The sequence below is a fragment of the Haliotis rubra genome, unplaced genomic scaffold (genome assembly GCF_003918875.1).
Source record: "Haliotis rubra isolate DU_JTF1 unplaced genomic scaffold, ASM391887v1 Scf1, whole genome shotgun sequence".
Taxonomy (NCBI): domain Eukaryota; kingdom Metazoa; phylum Mollusca; class Gastropoda; order Lepetellida; family Haliotidae; genus Haliotis; species Haliotis rubra.
Window position 1 is genome coordinate 3852866 of NW_025764891.1, and position 20391 is coordinate 3873256.

Here is a 20391-nt window from a genome sequence, read left to right on the forward strand (position 1 = left end):
TGATGGTGGTGGTGGTGATGGTGGTGGTGATGATGATGGTGGTGGTGGTGATGATGATGTTGGTGATGATGATGATGATGGTGGTGGTGGTGGTGGTGATGGTGATGGTGATGATGGTGGTGATGATGATGATGATATTTTGATGACAACTAAATGAGAAGTATTATGATGCTCTAAATGAGAAGTATGATAGCTCACCCAGTTAACGAATATGCCTGCTAATATATTGCCAGGATACCATAAATAATAGGTTCGGGTTTTCAGACTATTACACATCTGCTGATTCACTACAATAGGAACAGATAGGATCCACGTTTTGTAATATATGTATATATTTTGCAGAGCATGTATTGCGGAATACAGAACACTATGGTTTCCCCGTGGTTGTGTCCAGGGAGTCACAGTACCTGGTCGGCTTCGTACTACGTCGAGATCTCAACCTGGCCATCAGTAAGTCTGAAGTAAAACTGTCCGATGTGTTTGGTACACTGTAGGGACGTAGCTTTAAAAGCAGTTTTGCTCAACCTCACACCTCCCAAGTCTTGTGGATAGATCAGATTTTCACCTCCAAGGTCTAGTGGATAGATCAGATTTTCACCTCCAAGGTCTAGTGGATAGATCAGATTTTCACCTCCAAGGTCTAGTGGATAGATCAGATTTTCACCTCCAAGGTCTAGTGGATAGATCAGATTTTCACCTCCCAAGTCTAGTTGATATAGCAGATTTCCACCTCCCAAGTCTAGTGGATATAGCAGGTTTTCACCTCCCTAGTCTAGTGGATATAGCAGGTTTTCACCTCCCTAGTCTAGTGGATATAGCAGATTTCCACCTCCCTAGTCTAGTGGATATAGCAGGTTTTCACCTCCCTAGTCTAGTGGATATAGCAGATTTTCACCTCCCTAGTCCACTGGATATAGCAGATTTCCACCTCCCTAGTCTAGTGGATATAGCAGGTTTCCACCTCCCTAGGCCACTGGATATAGCAGGTTTCCACCTCCCTAGTCTAGTGGATATAGCAGATTTCCACCTCCCTAGGCCACTGGATATAGCAGGTTTCCACCTCCCTAGTCTAGTGGATATAGCAGATTTCCCCCTCCCTAGTCTAGTGGATATAGCAGGTTTTCACCTCCCTAGTCTAGGGGATATAGCAGATTTCCCCCTCCCAGTCTAGGGGATATAGCAGGTTTTCACCTCCCTAGTCTAGTGGATATAGCAGATTTTCACCTCCCAAGTCTAGTGGATATAGCAGAATTTCACCTCTCTAATCTAGGGGATATAGCTGATTTCCACCTCCCTAGTCTAGTGGATATAGTAGATTTCCACCTCCCTAGTCCGGTGGCTATAGCAGATCTTTAGTGGTTCAGTCCTTTGGATGCTTCATGGTAAAGAACAGTAAGAGATGGTACTTGTTGTGTTCCTGCCTGCCTCCTGATGGAGGGATATAAAACAGGTCATTGTCTGATGCAGATATTGCTTACAGGTCATTATGACATCGCTTGAATGTTGCTGTCAATCTGCCTTTTCTGTTCTCAATAAGATGGGTCTCATTGGTTTATTGGTGTTTTTAGCTTGGCCTACAAAACTGTAGTAGTTTTGTGTCATGTCTGAGTATATATATTACACACTTGGGTATGATCCAGATTTATCAGTTACAGAGTCAAGACGGTAAACTATTTAGCATGTAGTATTATTTGTATTATTCATAGTTAGACTTGTTGTGGTATTTCAGCTAACGCCAGGAAGAACACAGAAGGCGTCGTCAGTAACTCCATGGTGTACTTCACCGGCCATGTACCTGCCAACCCTCATGGCCCTGCACCACTAAAACTGAGGAAAATACTGGACATGGTAAAAACATCCACGTTGAAATATTTTTTCCTTTTCATGGCTATTTCTGAAACTGATTTGGCAGGGAGGGAATGTTATTTGTTTTTATTACTCGCCCATGGAAGATACTGGAGTGTAATATTTTTACAGCAATATTACATTAGTGTAGTAGCGCTAGATGTATGACGTCATAATGGTTTCCAGTTATGACGTCACAATGCTAATGCCTCTGTCACAATGTAGACCTTGCTTGATTCGCGGAAAGCTGAGAGTCATCATCACACTGTAGGCAGTTTCTATCAATTTATGTTAGAGAGTAATGAACAGAATACTAAACTCACTTCTGTGAAATACCATTTTTAATTAACTCATGAAAGATTTAGTATTAAACTCGCTTTCACTTGTTTTTCATAACAAATCATTACCTCGTTTAATAAAAATGGTATTACACAGGAGGTCGTTTTGTATCCCCTATATATGCGTACATTGACAAAACTGACAAAGTTCATGTAGCATGTGGGGTCATACCCCTTGTGGCTCACAGTATTACAAGATGCGGCCGTAGCCATGGTGACCACAGTCTGGTTGATTCCACTGAAAATGTGATCCGTTGACGTGGTGTTTGCAAAATGATATACTGATCATGCAAAAATCCTCTGTAGCAAGATGATAAGTTGCACAACTTATAATGAATAGTGAAGGGGACACTGATGAAATTGTGATTTATATTGCACGATGACAAGTACAGGATTAATGGCTCTGTAGTAGAGGTAGTATTCTTAGAATAGTTAACGATGATAATTAGTGTTTGATTTTGCATTTTGAGTTTTCTTTTTCAAAGAAGTCATTTGATGTAATTTCCTCCTTCAGGCTCCAGTGACAATTACAGACCAGACTCCGATGGAGACGGTTGTCGAGATGTTCCGGAAGCTGGGTCTCCGTCAAACACTCGTTACACATAATGGGTAGGATTATTTAATTCATATTTACCTTTGTAACAATAATTTCTTTTGCATATTGTTGTGCTTATCACATCAGATTGCTGGCATATTGCTGAAATGTCCTGGACTATTGCTGTAATATAGGTTGAATTTGAGTGAAATATTGCTTGAATATTCCGGGAATATTGTGGGGCGGTGAGGTAGCTTAGTGATTAAAGCATTGGCTCGCATCGCAGAAGACCCAGGTTCGATTCCTCACATAGATACAATGTGTGAAGTCCATATCTGGTATCCCCTGTCGTGATGTTGCTGGAATATTGCTAAAAGCAGTGTAAAACCATAATCACTCTCTCACTCACTCACTCACTCACTCACTCACTCACTCACTCACTCACTCACTCGAATATTGCTGGAATCTGTTGACTCAGCATATATCAACATTCATGTATTCACCATGCAGATCTAGGCTGTATACCAGTGGAATATAGCAGTTATTCAGAGGCCCAGATAAGACTGCGTATCCGGGTAAAATACGCATAGAAAACATCCAGTTATGCATTGAAAAATAATTGTTGCGTACCAATTACGCATTTAAAATGTTAAATACGCAAAAAGTTTAAAACAAATGCGTATGAAATATATTTATAAAAATCGCTTGCGTAATGAAAAAGACATCGATTACTATCAAGTTGTACTGTTACTATAGGACAAGTGTTGTACTGTCAGTATAGGATGAGTGATTTTTTATGAAATCATTTCCATTATATTTAAGTTGGTTTTGATTAGGTATGACATAAGGCAGAACATACCTGCTAAGTAAACTTACTCATGGACGTAATACTTAGGTGAGTAAAATGACTGAAATATGCACATATTTTAAACAATGGGTAACGGAAAATGAAATACCCACTCAACATTCATAATACCCACTCCATAAAAATACAGTGGATACAGTACCCACATGAGCTAAATCTTATCTGGAGCTCTGGTTATTGCCCCACACCATTCTACCCCATTTGTAAAGCGTCTTTTTGGGTAATGAGAATGTTCAGTATGTTGCCTATCTCAATCTCCACAGAATCTTGTGGGTGTTGTGAAAAATGAGTTATCTCCCTTGTAGAAGTAGTGCCTGATAAGACACAATACTCTAGTACTCTAGTATTTAGGTACTAAAACATGTTTAGACAAGGACAAATTTAGAAACAGAATCCTTGATTTGTGTGAAATGATTGATAGCATTTGCTCAGTCACCTTGCCATGTATGCAAACATTTGTTTTAAGGTGATAATAATTTGTTTTTTCTTGCAGTCGTTTATTGGGAATAATAACTAAGAAGGATGTGCTTCGTCATATCGCACAGCTGGAGAATCAGGACCCAGAATCTATTCTCTTCAATTAAGCCAGACAGAGTTGTCTCCCCTTCATCATATCAACCTATGAATGAGTTCTCAGACACCTACAAGTGGCTGTGTGTTGCATGTTTCAAATAACAAGATGATGTGACCATAACCCCTCAGAAATTGTGCCCTTTATGATGAAACAAGGAGGAATTTTCAATGGAAGTCAGATCTGATTCACTTGTCAACATCACAAGACGTGTCACATTGCTGATGCGAAAATGTTCATCGCTTTAAGTGCTAACAAAATGTGGGTGAGATCTTCATCATTATTGTTTGCAAAGCCAAGTCATAATTTACATTGAAATAATCCTGAGTTTTGTCAAGGGCTACTCTTGTGGCAAACGTTGCATATTAAGTCATGCTTGCAGGATGCTGCATGTGTTGCCAAGTCCGTTAAACAACTATATTCTGTTGCTTAATGCTCAGATGCATGGTTGGAGTTCCTATTGCATTTTCACAGGATATCGGATGTACATTTTCTTCAAAGATTTCCGAGTGTACATGTGATATGTATGTATGCTGTTTTCTAGAGTGTGTTTGGTGTTATAGTTTACAGTCGACAGGAAAATAGGAATGTGGTATCCTGAGGAGAGAAAGTATTTTCTGATGAGGAAAGTCATGGTCTGCTTCTGATTGAGGAATATTTGTCCACACTGCAAAGGATTCACATCAAGGTGGTTGACATTCCTAATAAGGCTCTTCAGGAAGTACAGAACAGGCAGTTGTCTGCTCAACAGGAAGTCGTCTGCTCACCAAGAAGCTGTCTGCTTCACATCAAACCTGATTGAAGAAGGATCTCAAGCAAAACCATTGGGTTAAACTTTTGTTGGAAGTCATCACAAATGACAGAGTGTACTGAGTTTATGGATGATATTGATGACCATTGATGTCTGGTCTGCCATGGAAAACGAATAATCTCTTATGACTGTTGTTCCTTAATGGTAGTTGTTCAAATTTAGCTGATTTTGTTTGTATATGACTGGAGGCTTGTATCAAACCCAAATTGATGAATTTATTGAATGAATTCTGAAATTCCCTGAACCATGTTTATATATATGTCAGTGCTAATGGATGATGTGAGTGATGTTGTAGTGTTGATTGTTTAATATCTAGCCAGTTTGTTCTTAATCTATTAACAATGAATCTTCGGTATCTTATTCTCCAGATATGTATTTCGAGGCATTAACAACCATGAAGCCACCGTGAGATAGGCTATGAGCACAGCCATGTAGAGACCAAATACTTTCCCAAGGATTGGGGTTTGTTGCAACTGTCGTGAAAGGATAATCTTTTTATTTTGCTAACAATGATTTCATTTATGATGTCAGCACATGTATCATCAGTTGATCAAAGCTGCACTGCCTGTCACTGAACATTATCAAAGTTAGCTCATTCAGGTTTGTAGACAGTGTTTCAGGAGGAACTCTTTTTATGGATAGACAAGTTCTTTTTTGCAATAGATCAAGCATAACAGTGTTAGGATCTATACCGAGATATTGCATCTATTGCAGTCAAGAAATTGTCTATCCATAAAAAGTGTTCCTCTTCATCATACCAGCTTCTATATGCCACTTAAAGAAGTGTTCTTCGGGTTTGGATAAAGGTAAAAGCATTTCCCAGACTTGCCGATTTGGTTGACATATGTCATCGTATCACAGTTGTGTAGATGCTCATGATGTCAAGCACTGGATTGTTTGGTCCATTTCAGACCGCCGTCCTATAGCTTGAATATTGCTGAGTTCTGAATTGTTTCTCAGGCATCAGCGTGGCAGATCAGTCTGTTAATATCTTTGTTTAAAAGTGAATGTTTCTATTCCAGCATAGATTAATTTTTGACAAAATGATTCCATCTCTAGACATTTTAGAAAAGGTTTAAAAAGGTTAATAAAATGATGGTACGAAAACCGAAAATACCGATTTCTGGGATTGCATCACGGTATACCGAACCGAAGGCAAAATACCGCGGTTTTACTGATACCATGGTATACCGTTTCACCCCTATTTTCTACCGGTAAGTTAGAATTGATTTTGAAGGTTTATACAGGGATACTGCCTCATACATGTTTTCGCTTTATCAATGGCGATATACGATATCACTATTCATGAATGTATATCAAAATAAACACACTCAGATCTTGTTAATACTCAGACATTTTCAACTACGTATCCACACTAAGGCAAGAAAGATGAAATACGGTATTAGTTTCTTCAGGGTTTGTTGTTTAATGGAGATTTATAACATAGTTATTTTGCAATTTTCAGTGCACATTTTCTTTCTGTGAACATCCAAAATTCTCCAGGCAGGATGTAACAGTGTTGATCACTGAGTATTACTGTACACCTGGCTAGGTGAATACGACACATATTCACTGTGAATAATGTACCATGATGTTAATATTCAGTATTACATGTTGTTGTGTTTTGAACATATATATACATATTTACAACTAGGATTGTACTAGTGTCATTGTCATCCCGGTATGTGTTTCTCGGATACCACACCTGAATGGGTGAATATGTTGATATACTAACTAAACCTGAAGGGGTGAATATGTTGATATATTAACTAAACCTGAAGGGGTGAATATGTTGATATATTAACTAAACCTGAAGGGGTGAATATGTTGATATGTTAACTAAACCTGAAGGGGTGAATATGTTGATATATTAACTAAACCTGAAGGGGTGAATATGTTGATATATTAACTAAACCTGAGGGGTGAATATGTTGATATATGAACTAAACCTGAATGGGTGAATATGTTGATATACTAACTAAACCTGAATGCGTGAATATGTTGATATACTAACTAAACCTGAATGGGTGAATATGTTGATATATTAACTAAACCTGAGGGGTGAATATGTTGATATATTAACTAAACCTGAATGGGTGAATATGTTGATATATTAACTAAACCTGAAGGGGTGAATATGTTGATATATAAACTAAACCTGAAGGGGTGAATATGTTGATATATTAACTAAACCTGAAGGGGTGAATATGTTGATATACTAACTAAACCTGAATGGGTGAATATGTTGATATACTAACTAAACCTGAATGGGTGAATATGTTGATATACTAACTAAACCTGAATGGGTGAATATGTTGATATACTAACTAAACCTGAGGGGTGAATATGTTGATATATTAACTAAACCTGATTGGGTGAATATGTTGATATATGAACTAAACCTGAATGGGTGAATATGAACTAAACCTGAATGGGTGAATATGTTAATATATGAACTAAACCTGAATGGGTGAATATGTTGATATATTAACTAAACCTGAATGGGTGAATATGTTGATATATGAACTAAACCTGAATGGGTGAATATGAACTAAACCTGAATGGGTGAATATGTTAATATATTAACTAAACCTCAATGGGTGAATATGTTGATATATTAACTAAACCTGAATGGGTGAATATGTTGATATATTAACTAAACCTGAGGGGTGAATATGTTGATATATGAACTAAACCTGAATGGGTGAATATGAACTAAACCTGAATGGGTGAATATGTTAATGTATTAACTAAACCTCAATGGGTGAATATGTTGATATATTAACTAAACCTGAATGGGTGAATATGTTGATATATGAACTAAACCTGAAGGGGTGAATATGTTGATATACTAACTAAACCTGAATGGGTGAATATGTTGATATACTAACTAAACCTGAATGGGTGAATATGTTGATATACTAACTAAACCTGAATGGGTGAATATGTTGATATATTAAATAAACCTGAGGGGTGAATATGTTGATATACTAACTAAACCTGAAGGGGTGAATATGTTGATATATTAACTAAACCTGAAGGGGTGAATATGTTGATATGTTAACTAAACCTGAAGGGGTGAATATGTTGATATATTAACTAAACCTGAAGGGGTGAATATGTTGATATATTAACTAAACCTGAGGGGTGAATATGTTGATATATGAACTAAACCTGAATGGGTGAATATGTTGATATACTAACTAAACCTGAATGCGTGAATATGTTGATATACTAACTAAACCTGAATGGGTGAATATGTTGATATATTAACTAAACCTGAGGGGTGAATATGTTGATATATTAACTAAACCTGAATGGGTGAATATGTTGATATATTAACTAAACCTGAAGGGGTGAATATGTTGATATATAAACTAAACCTGAAGGGGTGAATATGTTGATATATTAACTAAACCTGAAGGGGTGAATATGTTGATATACTAACTAAACCTGAATGGGTGAATATGTTGATATACTAACTAAACCTGAATGGGTGAATATGTTGATATACTAACTAAACCTGAATGGGTGAATATGTTGATATACTAACTAAACCTGAGGGGTGAATATGTTGATATATTAACTAAACCTGATTGGGTGAATATGTTGATATATGAACTAAACCTGAATGGGTGAATATGAACTAAACCTGAATGGGTGAATATGTTAATATATGAACTAAACCTGAATGGGTGAATATGTTGATATATTAACTAAACCTGAATGGGTGAATATGTTGATATATGAACTAAACCTGAATGGGTGAATATGAACTAAACCTGAATGGGTGAATATGTTAATATATTAACTAAACCTCAATGGGTGAATATGTTGATATATTAACTAAACCTGAATGGGTGAATATGTTGATATATTAACTAAACCTGAGGGGTGAATATGTTGATATATGAACTAAACCTGAATGGGTGAATATGAACTAAACCTGAATGGGTGAATATGTTAATGTATTAACTAAACCTCAATGGGTGAATATGTTGATATATTAACTAAACCTGAATGGGTGAATATGTTGATATATGAACTAAACCTGAAGGGGTGAATATGTTGATATACTAACTAAACCTGAATGGGTGAATATGTTGATATACTAACTAAACCTGAATGGGTGAATATGTTGATATACTAACTAAACCTGAATGGGTGAATATGTTGATATATTAACTAAACCTGAGGGGTGAATATGTTGATATATTAACTAAACCTGAATGGGTGAATATGTTGATATATGAACTAAACCTGAATGGGTGAATATGAACTAAACCTGAATGGGTGAATATGTTAATATATTAACTAAACCTGAATGGGTGAATATGTTGATATATTAACTAAACCTGAGGGGTGAATATGTTGATATATTAACTAGGTTAGATTATTCCCACATTGTTTGTTTATGGCTTGGACACTTACTTCATGTTTTCATGTGGTAGAAGTTTGTTTTTGGTGATTTTATGTGAACAGATTCACCGTTCATATCAGAAGAAACCCCAAATGGAAGTACCTAAACTAGAAAAGATTTGTTCTATTACCAGAAATTGAGTAGTTAAACTAAATTTTTATCTGTATATAATCACTAAGTGTATGAAAATGAAAGTATGTTATTTGAAATAATATGATAAACTAGGAGGGGAGATAACTGGTGGTAATTTTGTGTCAGATATATGTTTCTCTCAAATGTTATGTTACTCGGTTATTCACAAGACAATTGATAAAATAGACTGTTGTAACTTTTTCCAGCAAAAAAGCAATCAGGGATTTATCTAAACCTGCTCAAAGACCTATAGTTCAGCTCCTAATTTGCACAAAGATGTAATTAAAGAATTGCGAATCAGAATTAAGAATTTGAAATTGACATGATAGTTGTAACTGGTGTTATGGCTTTGTAGAAGTCACTGTTGGCAGGACCACGAATAAATGATTTAATTATTGGCTTCAGTGCCATTTTAAATTAGTAATTAAATACCTCTTAGTTTGGGAAATCTTAACTCACTCACACATTTAGTTTGGCAAACTAATAACTATAAAATCTACCAGTTTTAAATAATGTAACAATTTTTTTCCCAAAGTCTTTGATAAATCCTTGGCCAAAGCACTCATACCTCATCTACTCTCAAACTTGCACATACACACACACACACACACACACACACACACACACACACACAAATACACGTTCACACAAGAATATCAATTTATTAGCACCTGATAATCAAACATAAAATAATATATATCTCATGCGACCTTGCTTAGCTATGTTAGTGTACAGGTATGTGTTGAATTGCACTTGTTCCAAAGAGCATATTAGTAATTGACATGGTTGCCATGGATACTTGATGCATGTTCTCTAAATGTAACAAATATTGTACAGATGACACATTGTCTATGTATATGGTATCGTATTTATTGGTTATGAGTTCTGTGTGTCTCCCAGGCTTGATCTCAAACAAGCTTCTTTTTCTGCAACCCAATGAAACGTGGCCCACACTCTACCGCAAAACAGGATGGAGCCATGCATCTGAATTTTGCTTCAGCATCTACGTGTCTGCCTTGGACCCTCATCCTGGTGTTTCCAGGATTCACTTTCAGTAAACCTACACTAATCCTTGATCCTTTCCCTTTCTTTGGATCTCAAATTACCCATCCTTTGTTTCTTTAGCATTTTACCAACCGATCAAATGTTGAAATGAGGAAATAGGTAAGGGAGGTAACATGTTTTGCCTATGAACAAAAGCATCCACCTTTTTTAAGAGACAAGCTTTCCATTACAAATATTTTTAGGCCTTCTTTTTCGTGTCTTTGAATTTCTCGCAAACTCTGTTGTAATCAATGGGACAACCATGTTTTTGATATCACCAACGCTCCATTGATTTGCATTTTGATTGGTTCATTAGACTTAGTATACTAGCAAATCAAATTGGCTGATGAAAATCAAGGGCAGGTAATTCTAGATCACAAGAACCGCACGACTGGATCAGGGGTTAGCGACAATTTATGAAAATGCTACCCTTGAGATGAAAAGGATTACGGCCCCTGTATAGCTGTTTATGACAAACTTGTTCTTCTGTATACGGTCAGACTCCATGTAGGGATTTATCTAGGCCTGTTCAAAGGCTGGAGAACAAATATTAGGAAATATTCTCAGATGTAATTACAAATTTCCAGCTTCATGTTTACAGCTGTAACAAATGTTATAGTTTAATTGAGGTGATGTGTATTTCAATGATGACTTAACCAATAAAGCGTAAGATAATTCTTAATATTCCTTAACGTTGAAATAGCCCTGAAATTAGGAAAATACAAACTTTAAATACCCGGTAAATGCCATTTGTGAACAAAATATCATGTATTCTCCAAATGTCCCTGAATTAATTTTTGGAACCTAGATAGATTCGTGTACCATGGGATATTTATTTGTGTGTTTGCACTTCATTGAATGTCTGCTGTGCTGTGTTATAAACTGTGTTATACACTCTGTGTGTTTAATCAATTCCATTCTAATGCATCAGTTTGTGCTCAATTTATTTAATTTGTAAATGGTAATGAATCATGGCAGTTAAATGTCTTTAATCCATTCTATTGGCCTTAAGATGTTTTAATATTGACAGAATCTGTATACGAATATATTTGGAATATTGAGTAGCACTAGTCAGTCTATTTTCCAATCCAAATCCTAGATAATACTCTTTCACAGCATTTATGAACAGTGAATGTTACAAGACTTATTCCAGTAATGTGCTTGATGTATATTTAAGTTGCTACAATTGGTTGATACATGATCAAAAAGTTCTACATCCCTGCTTAAAGCCATCATTCACAAGTTATCTCCCCTCTGTGCTGGTGATACATTCGTAACTACTCGTCCTTTTCTGTAACCTGAAAGAAGACTCGTATCCCTCCTGTAGCCATGTCCGGGAGAAATATTCCCCCAGCCAATCAGAATGCGCGTATGTAGAGAAAAAATTGGGTCAAAATAGTTTGTTGAAATAATTTTCATTTCGGCTTGCATAATTTTTTCCCAGACACTTCAAGAATATTTTAATTATTACATAGTCCTCCTGGGTTTCCTGAATTTTTATGACCAGGATATATTAACATTATGGTGTAGGAAAGTATTCACTGTTCGCGGAAATATTTCCTTGGCGTGGATGCCATGTTTGTTTTCCAAGTAAACTACAGTTACATGACCTTGAAAATAGTTTGGCAACTAGACTAATTCTTTATCTCTGCTCTTTTGCGCTCAGAGACACTTTCAATAAAATGGCTACGAGAGGGGTACGAGTCTTCTTTCAGGTTACGGAAAGGGACGAGTAGTTACGAATGCTGGTGATATAGACGTGAAGGCTCTCAGCTGATGACCATTGTATTGAAGTCCATATCAGAGCAGAGTGCTGACATATTCATCACTGACCGGATATATTCCTGTTTCTTGTTCTAGAATGCTACACATGCTTAGTATCTGTCAGCTGTACAGCATTGACTGGTAATATGTCAATTTTACTGTGATATCCTATTATTTATGTGTGAGAATCTATCTTGCTGTCGTTTCTTTTTACTTTGAGTCTAGTACTGTTTTCTTTTGTGACAGTAAGGGTTGTTTATAATATCAATCATTGGACTGTCTGGTCAAGCCACAGCAATTGCTACAGTACCACAATATAACTGGAATATTGCTGATTTGGGTGACCAATTAAGGCCAGACCAATTTTATTTCTTGTTTTACAGATTTTTGTCCTCAGAAAACCAAAAGGCAGGAGGGGAAAAAAAAAAAAATCACCAAAGTAATATTTCTTCTAAATATTCAAAGTATGTTACTTTAGGAAATTTATGAAGTGTACATGTTCAAAAGTCTAAAAACAAAATTTCTTGTATGTTTACATTTTTGGCCAATAAAAACATTAGGATTCTATTTTTGTGCAGGGAAAATTAATTCTTTTTTTTTTCTTATTCATGAAAAATACGACAGGCGGTAAGATTGGTCTGGCCTAAACAACAAACAAACATTTAAACTCAATACCTTATATGGGTAGCTGTGGTAAAAAAGCTATTCAATATCAGCTTGATGCACAGGTGGCCCAGTTGTCTAATACACCATAATTTTGCTGTGTAGAGTTATGTCCATTATGTCTGCCAGAGTCTTGGGTCTGAATCCTATAATTGCCCAAATTATGTTTTGTCAATATCTCTTTGTTCACCTGCGGTATATCATTTCACAACTGAGTTGGGTCGGTGGGGTAGCCTAGTGGTTGAAGCGTTCACTCGTCACGACGAAGACCCGGGTTCAATTCCCCACATGGGCACAATGTGTGAAGCCCATTTCTGGTGTCCCCCGCCGTGATATTGCTGGAATATTGCTAAAAGCGGCATAAAACCAAACTCAAAGTCACAATTGAGATACACTGTTACACTGGCTACATTTTTTTTTTCTAGAAACTGTTTGAATAGTCTCAGATCAAAGATGTCTATTTCCAAAGCAGCATTTAATGTGTTGGTACCAGTGAAAAACTTTGTGTGTTTCAGTTTAACTTGTATTGTAAAAAGATTGCTGTATAGTGTTAAATAATCTTTACAACTAAGACAAGGATATCAGAGCACAGCGCTTGTCCCACCTGTATATCTCTCCCTGGTCTCATTCCCTAGGAGGGCAGTGGGGTAGCCCAGTGGTTAAAGCATTCACTTTACATTCACAAAGGCCAGGGTTCGATTCCCCACATGGGTACATTGTGTGAAGCCCATTTCTGGTATCTGAAGCTGTGATAATGCTGGAATATTGCAAAAAGCAGTGTAAAACCCAACTCACTCACTCATTCCCACAGTTTCACAAACGAGAAGTGGTTGTTCGTTGCAAGATCATAAACACCTTTCTCCGTTAACCAGGGCTAATGAAAGCAAATAGAAGTGAGAAATTGGTCTGTCAATACGTGTTGGTTCATTGAGGGGGATAGAAATCTTGTTTTTGTACATCCTAGTTAAGCAGAAATTTGATGCTATCTTGATGGAACAGGGCCCCGTTTCACAATGTTATCGTAGCGGTACGACTGTCGAAACTTCTATACTGTCATAACCTTCTATACTGTAACATAGATTGTAATGAGCCCCGTCGAGAAAGTGCTATCGATAAGTCTATGTGTATAAAACGTTGTAATGAGCCCCGTTTGAGAAAGTTAACGTTGCGCTACGACTATCGTAAGTCTATGTTACAGTATAGGAGTTACGACAGTCATGGCACTACGATAGCTTTGTAAAACGTGACCCAGATTACCATTTGGATGCCACATGATACTATGTGCCACAATGTGTTTAGCAGGTCTGAAGATAATGTACAGCCATAAAATCATGGATGCTTACGTCTTTACATATAAGGTCTGGCCAAGCCAAGGTGTTTTCTGGTTTGGTAGATTTTATTGACATTTTGACGAAACTGGAACAGTTGACACACCTATAACTACACGTGTCTATTGTCAGACAACCAAGCAGTATGAAAAACAACATGCGCCTTTGTCAGTGTGTTTTGAGTGCTTGATTGTCTCATGACAGCCTCAGACTGATGTTAATGTGTGGACTGGACGGGCTCGAAGTTATTGTTGTGGTGTGCAAATTGGACAGATAAACCACGTTTTTATCTTTTTGGACACAGCTTAGACCTTTTGCTTTCAAGGCCTGATGATGCAGCATGTAATATTGTTATGGTTGATTTGTAATTCAAGAAACATATTTTTCTTTTGAAAATGCAAATTGTTGGCTTACCGTTTTTACTGTATTAACGCTGTGCTCAAAAGTGCCCCCTAACCAGCTTCAAGGATTGTGTAAATAATCATTATAAGCATGTCTACAAAGAATGAGGATTTTGCTAACAGTCTATAGCAGCTGTCAAAAGGTTTAGCTTCATCGATGTTTGAAGTTTGTTTACTACTGCTTGATCTCAGAAAACAGATTTAACTTGTATATGCATTCAATACGACCCCCTTTGTCAATTTACTAAATGCCCTATGGGCTTATGATGAAATACAGTATACACGAAATAAAAGAACATAATTTCGTCTGAATTCATGGGAGTCTGTGTATAAACTTGCTGCTTAACTGATGTGAAGAGGACGTGGTCTGTGTTTGTAATTAGTACTATCATCATTCCTGTATATCTGTGTTGTGGTTATACGTGTACAGGTTTACGAATGACAATAGCATTGTTACTTTGTTCGTAAAATACATACTTCAATGAAGTACACAGTTGATGTCGAAGAGATAAAACATATTTAAAGTCACATTTAGTTGTTTTTTTTGTTGCACTAGCAGGAATTCGGTTTGCATTGAATCGTGACACTGGGAAGACGGTGATGTGAAATGTCGTTGCCATCAAGTGCAAGTGAGTGAGTGAGTATGTTTTTACGCCACTTTTAGCAATATTCCAGCAATATCATGGCGGGACACACCAGAATATGTACCCACGTGGTGAACCCAGGTCCTCAGTGGGACAAGCGTAGGCGTTTACCATTAGGCTACCCCACCACCACTGCAAGTTGAAGAGGTCTTGGTGGTAATTAAGTTCGGGACCCCGATCCACAAAGCGATCTCTGGGCTATGCCTGTGTTTTTTTCTTGTTCAGAAGTTACAGTCACCTCCGTGCAAAGACAAACACAAGCTTCACTCATAGTATCCATGTGGGGAATCAAACCCATTCTGTCGACATGATGAGCAAACACTTAACAACTAGGCTGCCCCAGGATGGAACCTGTGAAGGTTCAGGTTAGAATGAACCTTCAGTAACCCATGCTCGTCGTATGAGGCGACTAACAGGATCGGGTGGTCAGGCTCGCTGACTTGGTTGACACATGTCATCGGTTCCCAATTGCACAGATCGATGCTCATGTGCGGCGTAAAACTAAACTCACTCACTCACAAGGATGGAGATCCTGTAGACATGATGTTTGTGAATGAAAACATGACACACAGAGAAAACAATGACTCATTTAATTATCTCTATTTACAATCTTATTGTACAAGAGATGTGTATAGTCGGTGCAGCAGACAGCATCAAGTGCAATAGTAACCTAGTTGTAAAGCCACCAGTATAAGCAGTTCCGGGAAAGAAAATAATACATCTATTTCTAAAAAACATAATAATACACCAGGTAATTTCTGGAGTTTGGTCATTCCATGATTCCTGGACATGATAACAAAAGCATTTATTCATGGTAAATCAACTGGAACACTAGTAGGCATAGGAAGTTCTAATGAAAATAATTGTGTGCGTTTTTTCTATTAAACACTGGAGAGTTAGTCTGAGACTGCAGCACCTGTGTCACTGGACACATCTGGATGTCGATACCCCATTTCACTGTTAATATGCCAGTTTGTCTGTTTTTCTTACCATCATCTAGGAATATGAGTTTTCTCTTCTGGTTGCATAACCTCCGTGCATTCAAATCATAAAATTGTAAATATTTGTCTGTAAAGTTTGAATGAAGCATTCAATAATATGCCATTAATTTTCCACCCAAAAGATTACTTCCACTCTCTTGTGACGTGATTTGAATATCATGTTATTTTGATAATCCTCAATGAACCCACAGAGTCCAAACTGGATGCTCATTCCATGAGAACAGTTCAAGATTCATTTTCAGATTTTGAAAATAGCGATTGACACTCCTGAGTCTGATTTGCTTGATTAAAACAATATCTTGATTCACAAACAGTTGATATGACAGACCTAAATAAATCATTCTAATCTGTTTGATACCCTTGCATCAATATCCAACATTGCATATAACATAATTATTTTACCAAGATCTTTATCTAAGACGTTTCCTCCCAAATAGAATTTAAGATGGGGGCCAAATAATTGCTTCAACCATAAACGGTCTTAAAATGTTTTGAGGAAACATGACAATATAGCATAAGTTCATAAAACTATTGCTGGATACACTCGGCGCCATATTTTCATTGGCCCCCATCTTTAATATTATACACTATTTTCTACACCACTAATCATCTGTGATTGATGTCATACCTTTTGGCACTTCTGAAAAAAGTACTCTCCACACAACCGTGTACAATAAACTAAACTGGAAGCTTCATACAAGCAAGCAATGCACGACAGTGCCCCTACAAGACCCTGCATTGTATACTACACAAAAGAAGTTGAGGACCACCCAATTCTTATATTTCTATGGTAAAACTGCCACAGCATCACTTCTGTTGAGTAGTATATGATGAAATGCTTGAAAACAACATGTGAAATGTAATAAAACAAGAAGCAAGAAAACATAAATCCAAGGAGATCTATGAGATAAATGATATATCAGGTATATATAATGGGGAGATCTATGAGATAAATGATAGATCAGACATATATCATGGGAAGATCTATGAGATAAATGATAGATCAGACATATATCATGGGAAGATCTATGAGATAAATGATAGATCAGACATATATGAGGAGATCTATGAGATAAATGATAGATCAGACATATACAATGGGGAGATCTATGATATAAATGGGAGACCATACCTATAACATTATCAGGTTGATACAGTGTGTTGTGACGAAAAACTATATTTCCCAAAGTTTGTTACAATTATTCAAACTTCAAGTGAGCTACAGCAAATAGAAGAATACGGAATGTCTGTTTTGCAAGAAGGAATTTTTTTTATCCCTGAGCCTTCAGCAAAGGGAATAACAGCATTCATTTACATATTTTCAGGAACAGATAACCATGTCTAAGTGGTCGTTTAAAAGAAAATGAAGACAAATTTACATCTATTTAGTCAACCTAACGTTAAAGAGACGTAATGTGACATCATGAAGAATGGATGACACTGTGTCTCATTAAACAACTCTTTACACGTGCAAATGTCGGAATGTTATAACCCTTTTGCCACACTCAGAGCTAACAAGACAATAAATTAACAATACTATAACTGGAGTGTGAGTGAATGAGGTTGTACACTGCTTTTAGCTGTTCCAGTAATATCATGACACCAAGAATAGCTTTACACCTGATAACCATTGAACCTTGTTTGTGAAGTGACAAGCAAACACCGTAACCACAGGACTACCCAACCCATTGATGTCAATACATGAGATGACACGCCTGAATTAACTTAACAAAATAGGAGAATGTATTTAAACCCTAATGAGTGACCCTGTCTTAGCAGTGAGTGAGCTGGTTTTATACTGCTTCTTTTAATGGCGGGGACACCAGGTACAAGAACCCATTGGACCCTTGTGGGGAATCAAACTCACAGTTTAGAAACATCTATCACTTGTATGGCACAGTGTTTTAAAGACAAACAGACACACATCCAAGAATAACTTTACAACGTCAAGATGTTCTACTGCAACCAGGAAATATAAGAAATAGAAAATTATATATTCTGAAAAAATGACTATGCTGATAACTTCCTATGCCAGTTTGGATGTATACACCGCTTTTAGCAATATTCCAACAATATCACGGCTGGGGTGACACCAGAAATAGGCTTCACACATTGTACCCATGTAGGGAATCAAACACGGTCTTCGTCATGACGAGCAAACATTGTAACCACAAGGCTACCCCATCGCCCCCGTATTGAATGGCCTTTCGACACAGTTGAGTCATGTCATGACACGTAACTTTATGTGAGAAAACCCAAGGTAAAACATGTGCTGTAAAGATGGAAATAACATGCATAGTAAGGTTTTAGTAAACCTAAGATCATTATTGGGGAAATATTTGTCTGATGTCAATAACCAGCCATGACCTGTTGTGATGAAGGGACACAACTCTGCTAACAAACTACAGTAGCCAAAGGTCAGTGGCTCCTTTAACTTCAGTGGACAGACAGAACCAGAGCAGACAATGGGATGCAGAGAAAAACTAAAGACAATCAGATTTACTGCCACTTGGCTCCACATGACATAGACTGTGTGATTAAATGTTGCTTTTAGCAACATCAGCAATTTCGCAGCTATTCATACTAAAACATAACATGAAATCATGACCATGGATACTAAATGCAAATGTTTTGCAGTATTGTTCTTAATTAAGATTTACAGCAATTAAGGCAGGAGACAGAAAGGTTTAAGCAATAGTCCTACAATAACATGGCAGGGGGTACAGAAATGTGCTTCAAACATGGGGAATGAAACCTGACAATCCAGCATCACCAGCAAAACCTATGTCCACAAGATTATCCAACTGTCAGGAGACAATGGCCATGATGGCAACTATACCATTCATTTGAAACATATTCAGTTGTGAGGCAAGCATCACGGAAATACAGGATGATAGACCATAAGAGGGATGCTGATTTTTTGTGATGTAAATTTTGTCATGTTTTTGAAATATACAAGTACATGAGACAGAGAAAAATAACTCTTGGATATTGAGGCTGCCTGGGACATATACCTGGAAATTTAGTAAGGAGGGATGTCAACAAGATAACTATACCATATACAGCTGGTATATATCACTAAAGAAAGACAGGGATTGCATAATGATTATCCCACACATAGAATTTTAATATGAAAATCAGAATACACTATATTTCATTTGTGATTGGGTTTAAGTTATGTGTGAAGAGATTTGATTGGATAAGGATACTAAATGCTCATCTAGTGAATAGTAGAATGCCATAAAACTGTTATCATCAATGTCATAGTGTTTTGAACAAGGGTGTTTCATTAAGGTGTTTCCAAACGGTTTGAGGTAGAGGTTATGGAGGAAGGAGGCAGAATAATGGAAGAGAGTATCGAGGAGAAGAAAGAACAGTAGATGAAACGTCCCAGAATTGGAAGAGTTCTATGGAACAGTTCATTATAAAATATATATGTAATTCTTACTTAAAACACACTGCTTGAAAACCCTGTCATAACTGCCATGTCAAGCGCCCTACACCAATTAGCGACTTCCTCGGTAATATGTAGGTAAACTTTATGAGTGAGTGAGTGAGGATGGTTTTAAGCTGCTTTTAGCAATATTCCAGCAATATCACATAAGTGGAGACCAAACCTGGGTCTTTGGTGTGACGAGCAAATAAACTTTATGAGCACCACCTAATAAGACTGAAATTTACACAACAGTCTGTATATTCTTGCATATATTTATAAGAAACAGCAGTGAAGAAAGTGGATATATTTGTTACTATTATCAAATCCATTTGGTTTCATTGACATTTGAACTATATCTGGTCACTATCACTCTACCTCGCAAGATTAACTTGTTACGAAGAGCATTACTACATGCCCCTTGCTTGTCAGTTTTCAAAGCATCATAAGACTGACTGAGTTTGGTTTTATGCCGCTTTTAGCAATATTCCAGCAACATCACGGCGGGGGACACCAGAAATGGGCTTCACACATTGTACCCATGTGGGGATTCGAACCAGGGTCTTCGGCGTGACGAGCCAACGCTTTAACCACTA

At 37.0% G+C, this 20391-nt stretch overlaps 1 protein-coding gene across 1 annotated transcript in view; it reads left to right on the top strand.

Moving 5' to 3' along the window:
- LOC124271759 (H(+)/Cl(-) exchange transporter 5-like) overlaps positions 1-6312 on the top strand; it is a 73184-nt gene extending 66872 nt beyond the window's left edge. Inside the window, 4 exon segments of the mRNA XM_046706950.1 lie at positions 343-450; positions 1730-1848; positions 2698-2792; positions 4077-6312. Coding sequence (XP_046562906.1) covers positions 343-450; positions 1730-1848; positions 2698-2792; positions 4077-4167 — 413 coding nt within the window. The 3' untranslated portion in view covers positions 4168-6312.
- Positions 6313-20391: the final 14079 nt, after the last annotated feature.